Source organism: Oncorhynchus tshawytscha, unplaced genomic scaffold (genome assembly GCF_018296145.1).
Source record: "Oncorhynchus tshawytscha isolate Ot180627B unplaced genomic scaffold, Otsh_v2.0 Un_contig_1961_pilon_pilon, whole genome shotgun sequence".
NCBI classification, from domain to species: Eukaryota; Metazoa; Chordata; class Actinopteri; order Salmoniformes; family Salmonidae; genus Oncorhynchus; species Oncorhynchus tshawytscha.
Window position 1 is genome coordinate 27,501 of NW_024609682.1, and position 10,000 is coordinate 37,500.

Sequence of the window (10,000 nt, forward strand, 5' to 3'; positions counted from 1 at the left end):
AAATGACTTTGGAAGCTTCTGATAGGCTAATTGACATAATTTGAGTCAATAGGAGGTGTACCTGTGGATGTATTTCAAGGTCTACCTTCAAACTCAGTTAGCCTTTGCTTGACATTATGGGAAAATCAAAAGAAATCAGCCAAGACCTCATAAAAAAATTGTAGACCTCCACAAGTCTGGTTCATCCTTGGGAGCAATTTCCAAACGCCTGAGGTACCACATTCATCTGTACAAACAATAGTTTAAACACCATGAGACCACACAGCTGTCATACCGCTCAAGAAGGAGACGCATTCTGTCTCATAGAGATGAATGTACTTTGGTGCGAAAAGTACAAATCAATCCCAGAACAACAGCAAAGGACCTTGTGAAGATGATGGAGGAAACAGGTGCAAAAGTATCTTTATCCAGAGTAAAATGAGTCCTATATCGACATAACCTGAAAGGCCGCTCAGCAAGGAAGAAGCCACTGCTCCAAAACCGCCATAAAAAAGCCAGACTACGGTTTGCAACTGCACATGGGGACAAAGATCGTACTTTTTGGAGAAATGTCCTCTGGTCTGATGAAACAAAATTAGAACTGTTTGACCATAATGACCATTGTTATGTTTGGAGGAAAAAGGGGGAGGCTTGCAAGTTGAAGAACACCATCCAAACCGTGAAGCACGGGGGTGGCAGCATCATGTTGTGGGGGTGCTTTGCTGCAGGAGGGACTGGTGCACTTCACAAAATAGATGGCATCATGAGGAGGAAAATTACGTGGATATATTGAAGAAACATCCCAAGACAACAGTCAGGAAGTTAAAGCTTGGTTACAAATGAGTCTTCCAAATGGACAATGACACCAAGCATACTTCCAAAGTTGTGGAAAAATGGCTTAAGGACAACAAAGTCAAGGTATTGGAGTGGCCATCACAAAGCCCTGACCTCAATCTTATAAAAAAATAGTGGGCTGAAAAAGTGTTTGCGAGCAAGGAGGCCTACAAACCTGACTCAGTTACACCAGCTCTGTCAGGAGGAATGGGCCAAAATTCACCCAACTTATTGTGGGAAGCTTGTGGAAGGCTACCAGAAATGTTTGACCCAAGTTAAACAATTTAAAGGCAGTGCTACCAAATACTAATTGAGTGTATGTAAACTTCTGACCCACTGGAAATGTGATGAAAGAAATAAAAGCTGAAACAAATAATTATCTCTACTATTATTCTGACATTTCACATTCTTAAAATAAAGTGATGATCCTAACTGACCTAAGACAGGGAATTTTTACTCTGATTAAATGTCAAGAATTGTGAAAAAACTGAGTTGAAATGTATTTGGCTAAGGTGTATGTAAACGTCTGACTTCAACTGTAGCTTTGTATGAAATGCATTATGAAGGAAAATGTGTAATGTAGCCTCCACTAAATATGAAGGAAACTGTAATGTAGGCTCCACTAAATATGAAATGTGTTATGAAGAAAATCATAAAAGGGAAAAGAGCCTTTCTGACTACCAGTATGCTGCTAAAGTATTTTTTTTAAACCTTTATTTAACCAGGCAAGTCAGGTTAAAAGAACTGAAGAAAATCATAAAAGGGAAAAGAGCCTTTTATTTTGCTAAAGTACAACCTTTATTTAACCAGGCAAGGTTAAGAACTAATTATTATTTTCAAAACAGCCTTGGGTTAACTGCCTTGTTCAGGGGCAGAAGGACAGATTATTTACCTTGTCAACTCGGGGATTCGATCTTACAACCTTTTGGCTACTAGTCCAACATTCTAACCACTAGGCTACATTCTAACCACTAGGCTACATTCTAACCACTAGGCTACATTCTAACCACTAGTCCAGCATTCTAACCACTAGGCTACATTCTAACCACTAGGCTACATTCGAACCACTAGGCTACATTCTAACCACTAGGCTACATTCTAACCACTAGTCCAACATTCTAACCACTAGTCCAACATTCTAACCACTAGGCTACATTCTAACCACTAGGCTACATTCCAACCACTAGGCTACATTCTAACCACTAGTCCAACATTCTAACCACTAGGCTACATTCTAACCACTAGGCTACATTCTAACCACTAGTCCAACATTCTAACCACTAGGCTACATTCTAACCACTAGGCTACATTCTAACCACTAGGCTACATTCTAACCACTAGTCCAACATTCTAACCACTAGGCTACATTCTAACCACTAGGCTACATTCTAACCACTAGGCTACATTCCAACCACTAGGCTACATTCTAACCACTAGTCCAACATTCTAACCACTAGGCTACATTCTAACCACTAGGCTACATTCTAACCACTAGGCTACATTCTAACCACTAGTCTACATTCTAACCACTAGGCTACATTCTAACCACTAACATTCTACATTCCACTAGGCTACATTCTAACCACTAGGCTACATTCCAACCACTAGGCTACATTCTAACCACTAGGCTACATTCTAACCACTAGTCCAACATTCTAACCACTAGGCTACATTCTAACCACTAGGCTACATTCTAACCACTAGGCTACATTCTAACCACTAGTCCAACATTCTAACCACTAGGCTACATTCCAACCACTAGGCTACATTCTAACCACTAGGCTACATTCTAACCACTAGTCCAACATTCTAACCACTAGGCTACATTCCAACCACTAGGCTACATTCTAACCACTAGTCCAACATTCTAACCACTAGGCTACATTCTAACCACTAGTCCAACATTCTAACCACTAGGCTACATTCCAACCACTAGGCTACATTCTAACCACTAGTCCAACATTCTAACCACTAGGCTACATTCTAACCACTAGGCTACATTCTAACCACTAGGCTACATTCTAACCACTAGGCTACATTCTAACCACTAGGCTACATTCTAACCACTAGGCTACATTCTAACCACCTGCCGTCCCAAGTTAAGTGAAAACAAGCATAGAAAACAGTGTTGGTGTTTATGAAAAGAAAGCTACAATGTAAGGCTACTATTATGTTATAACTGTTTTGGTGACAATCTGGTTGATTAACAATATCAGGTTGTTTACACTTTTTTATATATATAAATAAATAAATAAATGTGGTAGAACACCATTGTCCATAGTATCTAATAACCCCCCAAAATGTATTTTCCTATAAATTAAGTAGCACAAAAAGTCGAGTCTTTTCATACGAATTTAAGCCACACAGAAACGCAACAACAACAACAAAATGCACGAAATCTGCAGAAATTTGTACAAATTTGCACGAATTGAATGTGAGATTGTGTTGCTTTATGGCCAGAAGTATCGCCCAGCATCTACTTAACAACAGCTCAGATTCACTTCGTTTGATTCACTTATAACTTTTCAAGCTACTAAAACGTTAAATGAACACTTTATAGGCATCAGACGGACAGACTTTTCTTCCCAAAACGTCATAGAAATATAGGCTAACCCTTCACAACGAATGATGAAATAGTTTGGTGCGCTGTTTCTGAAGACGATTTAAATCACAGCATTCATTTCCTGTTTAAAGTGACTACTAAAACCTGCAGAGGGCAGAAGAACTCTTGCCTCGTGCAGTTCAGCATTCGTTACAATAATCATCTCGTCTTTGTATTGCAAATGTGATTCTCATCAGCGACAATAAATGATAGTTCTGCTGTTGCCTAGCAGGCGGGTTTGTTTCTTCAGCTTTTTTTTTAGAATGACATTGCTGTCAATCCTTTACATCCAGCTGCCCCCAAAACAACACGCTGCTTATCTCTCATTGGTTTTATACACGTGTGCTTGTATTGGGTTTTCTATTGAGGGAATGATTTGTTCAGCAGCTTGCAAATGCACGGAGTCCAGTTCAATGGCCCGATTGATACGGCAGCATCCTAAAGCACAGCTTTCCATCGCGGAGGTTTGAGCAGAGCAGAGCCAGAGCAGAGAGGCGGCGAGGTGCAGGGAGATACAGCGATAGACAAGAACACACCAGAGATTATACTTGATGCCCCTCTCGGCGAGATGGTTGAGTCCACATCAAGGTTGCTGCCGCTGCTGTGCTATCCTCAAATCCACTGTTCACTTTTAGCTTCGTTCTCAGCGTCTGGCACAGCACTACGGATTGCTGTCTCTGGCTGAAAAGGAATACTTCCCAACCTAAATACATGTTTAGTTGTAAATATGAAAACTGTGCATAGAGACGGATACTACGCGGGATCTATCGAACTATCTGACATGATCAATAGAAGAAACGTTAAATGCTGCCGGACGGATTTAGTTCCATCTAGAACCATGAGGATTAGAACTGGAATTATATTCTGGAATCTCATGTTTTCAATGATGTTCTCGTGTGTGAAAGGTACGTCATTGCAGTATTTCTTCTGGTTCTGCTTTATTTTTTGGGTCCGGGAGAAAATCGATTGTAGCTTTATGGACGTGCGCGGAAAATGCAAGGGGTTTTGGATGGAGTGCCAGGGACGCATTTTTCTTCGGCTGCGCTCAATGCAGGCTTTGAGCGGAGTCTCGATAGATATTCTTGCAGTACACTCATCCGAATAGCATACGTGAGCTGCTTTGGTTAGTAACTCGTGGATTGTGACTGACTTGAGTAACGACCATGTACTGCAGTTCTGTAATATAATACATCACGATATGTTTTATTATTAACTTACAATAACCACATTTTACATGATGGGTCATTTTGTGCTGTTTTTTGTTGTTGTTGCGGGGTTTAGTCTTGTGGATCTCGTGCATTTCCTCCTGAACCCCTGGTTAAGTACCTTTACGGGGTCGTGTAGTAGGTTCATGAACAACGATATGGAACCAAAGTATCGAATGTTGGTCACAGACCTGCCAGCGCCTCCAGGTTGACTTTAGGTGCGCTGTTTAGTATTCTGATAGTGACGCCGCGACCACTTAGAGTGAATGGCCCCGATATTATACAATTAGAGAACGAATGGATGAATCTTTATTTCTGAAAAACAACAACTTTGAGACTATCTAGTTACCTGCTAGGGGGAATTGTCTCGTGCTCGTGTGTATGTAATATATATAAAAAAAGAAGCTATTTCACAGCCTACGGTGTGTTGCGGTGGTAGGTTACAGATTAACATGTTGTATTTGGAGGCAGGAAAATGAGCCTATTTAAACGAGACTCTCTCGACATCTGCTATTTGGTTGAGAACCCCATATCATGTCACATCAGCAAATGTCATTTTAGCCACTTTTGAACAACAACAAAAAAACAAGGTGTTTTTTCTCCACCAACTAATTGTTGCGCGTAGGGATATTGTTCACCCGCAAATGTTGGACAATATATGATATGTTCTATAATCTGCGTATTATAATGGAATTAATGAAGATCAAGGGTAAGCTAATTGCCACTCCATGTGTATCCGTGACACTTCATCATGCTTCCATATGCATTATGTCAACAACACCATTATCTACAAATGAGTCCAGTTACATCACTGAGTTTCACTCCTCACTCCTTACACTCCTCACTTCTAGAGCGGATGAAATATGATCCTCACTAACCCCCGTAGCTACTCCATATACTCTGAGATTGCGTTGTGATCCTGATACAGTATAATGCAGATACCAGTGTACATGTGGATCCCCCCCCCCCTGCAGTCATTTCTGCTGTCTGTCTACTGGGGGTGGATGAATGTGTTGCCTGCCTCCATCAGGGTTTCATCACCACCCACATTGGAAAGACAAGACAGAGAAGGAGAAGAGAGAGGAGACTTCAAACAGCCCTTCAGCTTCTGGATTGACACTTGATGCAGTTTGGTGATGCATGACTGCATTACCTAGAGGGGTCTGGAGAGCACCTAGGATTAGGAAGATGGCCGAGCTAGCATGAAGCCAAGGGCAGGCCAGGCCACCCATATCCATCTCTGTTGGGCCATCTTCTCTATCTCTTTCTCTCTATCTCTATGACTCTATCTGACTCTCTGTCTCCCTCTCTCTCTCTCTCTCTCTCTCTCTCTCTCTCACACACATACACACTTTCTCTCTATCTCTCTGACTCCATCTGACTATCTCTATCTATCTATATATCTCTCTTTCTCCCTTTCTCCCCCTCTCTCTCTCTCTCTCTATCCCCCCCCCCTCTCTCTCTCTCTCTCTCTCTCTCTGTGGTTGGGAGTGGGACCAATGCCACGGGGCTTAACAAGGACAAGCAAGTTCCTCCCTGAGCTCCAGCAAATAATTACCAGTAATCTGGGAGTGGGTTAATCTATTCAGTGATTGAGAGGGAGGGAAAGAGAGAGACGGAGAGAGAGAGAGGGAGGGAAAGAGAGAGACAGAGAGAGAGAGACGGAGAAGAGAGAGGGAGGGAAAGAGAGAGAGAGGGAGAGGCGGAGAAGAGAGAGGAAGAGAAAGATGGAGAGAGAGAGGTGGAGAAGAGAGTGGGGGGGAACTGTCACAATGACTTGTAGCTAGCTAGCTGTAGTGTGATTATGTAAACCAGGGCAGTTTGTCTGTGTAATTATACACTATCTTCACGGAGAGAAGGCCCCACAGGTTCTTCATCTCTCAAGTGGCTGTAGAGCCCATCTCTACTCCCTTCACACCATATAGTAGAACCATCTCTCCTCCTTTCACATCATATAGTAGAACCATCTCTCCCCCTTCACACCATGTTGAGGAACCATCTCTTCTTCCTTCACACCATGTTGAGGAACCATCTCTTCTCCCTTCACATCATATAGTAGAACCATCTCTTCTCCCTTCACATCATATAGTAGAACCATCTCTTCTTCCTTCACACCATGTTGAGGAACCATCTCTTCTCCCTTCACACCATGTTGAGGAACCATCTCTTCTCCCTTCACACCATGTTGAGGAACCATCTCTTCTTCCTTCACACCACGTTCAGGAACCATCTCTTCTCCCTTCACATCATATAGTAGAACCATCTCTTCTCCCTTCACATCATATAGTAGAACCATCTCTTCTCCCTTCACATCATATAGTAGAACCATCTCTTCCCCCTTCACACCATGTTGAGGAACCATCTCTTCTCCCTTCACACCATGTTGAGGAACCATCTCTTCTCCCTTCACACCATGTTGAGGAACCATCTCTTCTCCCTTCACATCATATAGTAAAACCATCTCTTCTCCCTTCACACCATGTTCAGGAACCATCTCTTCTCCCTTCACACCATGTTGAGGAACCATCTCTTCTCCCTTCATGTTGAGGAACCATCTCTTCTCCCTTCACACCATGTTGAGGAACCATCTCTTCTCCCTTCACACCATGTTGAGGAACCATCTCTTCTCCCTTCACACCATGTTGAGGAACCATCTCTACTCCCTTCACACCATGTTGAGGAACCATCTCTACTCCCTTCACACCATGTTGAGGAACCATCTCTACTCCCTTCACCTTCACACCACCATGTTGAGGAACCATCTCTACTCCCTTCACACCATGTTGAGGAACCATACTCCCTTCACACCATGTTGAGGAACCATCTCTCCCTTCACACCATGTTGAGGAACCATCTCTACTCCCTTCACACCATGTTGAGGAACCATCTCTTCTCCCTTCACACCATGTTGAGGAACCATCTCTTCTCCCGTCACACCACGTTGAGGAACCATCTCTTCTCCCTTCACACCATGTTGAGGAACCATCTCTTCTCCCTTCACACTGCTCCATTGTGGATCTAAATGATGTTGCATGCAGTCAAGACTGGAGTTAAAACATTTTTTTTATCTCCCTCTTTCTTTCAATTAAAATCAATTAAATACATTTTTTAAGTGAGCTTCATTGGCATGGGGAACCGTATGTTTACATTACCAAAGCAAGTGAACTAAACAATAATCAGAAATGAGGTAAACAAATCAGACATTTTAAATGGTGTTGATGCAGTGACTAGAGATGAGTGCAGTCAGGACTAGAGATGAGGTGTTGGATGCAGTCAGGACTAGAGATGAGGTGTTGATGCAGTCAGGACTAGAGATGAGGTGTTGGATCAGTCAGGACTAGAGATGAGGTGTTGGATGCAGTCAGGACTAGAGATGAGGTGTTGGATGCAGTCAGGACTAGAGATGAGGTGTTGGATGCAGTCAGGACTAGAGATGAGGTGTTGGATGCAGTCAGGACTAGAGATGAGGTGTTGGATGCAGTCAGGACTAGAGATGAGGTGTTGGATGCAGTCAGGACTAGAGATGAGGTGTTGGATGCAGTCAGGACTAGAGATGAGGTGTTGGATGCAGTCAGGACTAGAGATGAGGTGTTGGATGCAGTCAGGACTAGAGATGAGGTGTTGGATGCAGTCAGGACTAGAGATGAGGTGTTCAGGACTAGAGTTGGATGCAGTCAGGACTAGAGATGAGGTGTTGGATGCAGTCAGGACTAGAGATGAGGTGTTGGATGCAGTCAGGACTAGAGATGAGGTGTTGGATGCAGTCAGGACTAGAGATGAGGTGTTGGATGCAGTCAGGACTAGAGATGAGGTGTTGGATGCAGTCAGGACTAGAGATGAGGTGTTGGACTAGAGATGAGGTGTTGGATGCAGTCAGGACTAGAGATGAGGTGTTGTATGCAGTCAGGACTAGAGATGAGGTGTTGGATGCAGTCAGGACTAGAGATGAGGTGTTGGATGCAGTCAGGACTAGAGATGAGGTGTTGGATGCAGTCAGGACTAGAGATGAGGTGTTGGATGCAGTCAGGACTAGAGATGAGGTGTTGGATGCAGTCAGGACTAGAGATGAGGTGTTGGATGCAGTCAGGACTAGAGATGAGGTGTTGGATGCAGTCAGGACTAGAGATGAGGTGTTGGATGGACAGTGGAATACAGAACAACAGCTCAGCTGCTCTTATTCTCTGTGATGGATTTCAGCTCTTTGGAATCAGCCATAAACTCAGTTTAGATAATGGGATCCAGCCAGAAACTCAGTTTAGATAATGTAATTGGGGAGATAAACAGAAAAGGGCAATTTGTAAACAGCCACTGGATCTGGCTGGCTGATACGGATTGTAATGTTGTAAACAAAGTATCAGGCAGGAAACTAACGCTAGCAAATAAAAATTCTATCAAACTGCAGTTAAAGGGTACTTAAACGGAACAATTATAATTGAGATGTAATAAACAAACCTGTAGATTAAAGTTTGAGAAAAGTCATTCTCACCTACACAGATTAATAATCATTCACACTCTCAAAGAGATTAATAATCATTCACAACCACACAGATTAAAAATCATTCACACTCTCACAGAGATTAATAATCATTCACACTCTCACAGAGATTAATAATCATTCACACTCTCACACAGAATAATAATCATTCACACGCACACAGATTAATAATGATTCATACACATAGATTAATAATGATTCACACTCTCACAGAGATTAATAATGATTCACACTCTCACAGAGATTAATAATCATTCACACTCTCACAGAGATTAATAATCATTCATACACACACAGATTTTCTTAACAACAGATTGACTTGTTGATAGTTTATTAAACATAACAAATCTCACTCATCTCAGCAAGCAAAAAACAACATATTTGCAAATATTTTCTGTTATGAAAATGTAAATGCACATATAGCAGATGTATAATTTATTGTTTAATGAAACATCTCACTGTGAAGAATCATACGGCTTATTTGGGCTATCGTGTCCTGAGGAGTTATATTTAGACTGTTGTCAACGTGTCCTGAGGAGTTATATTTAGACTGTTGTCAACGTGTCCTGAGGAGTTATATTTAGACTGTTGTCAACGTGTCCTGAGGAGTTATATTTAGACTGTTGTCAACGTGTCCTGAGGAGTTATATTTAGACTGTTGTCAACGTGTCCTGAGGAGTTATATTTAGACTGTTGTCAACGTGTCCGTGTCCTGGAGTTATATTTAGACTGTTGTCAACGTGTCCTGAGGAGTTATATTTAGACTGTTGTCAACGTGTCCTGAGGTGTTATATTTAGACTGTTGTCAACGTGTCCTGAGGTGTTATATTTAGACTGTTGTCAGGTGTCCGTGTCCTGAGGTGTCCTGAGGTGTCCTGAGGTGTT

At 42.2% G+C, this 10,000-nt stretch overlaps 1 protein-coding gene across 1 annotated transcript in view; it reads left to right on the forward strand.

The window, feature by feature from the left end:
- The first annotated feature begins 3,778 nt into the window (after positions 1-3,778).
- Positions 3,779-10,000, forward strand: part of LOC121845473 (CUB and sushi domain-containing protein 3-like) — a 179,169-nt gene continuing 172,947 nt past the window's right edge. Inside the window, exon 1 of the mRNA XM_042316920.1 lies at positions 3,779-4,320. Coding sequence (XP_042172854.1) covers positions 4,143-4,320 — 178 coding nt within the window. The 5' untranslated portion in view covers positions 3,779-4,142. The remainder of the gene's footprint in view (positions 4,321-10,000) is intronic.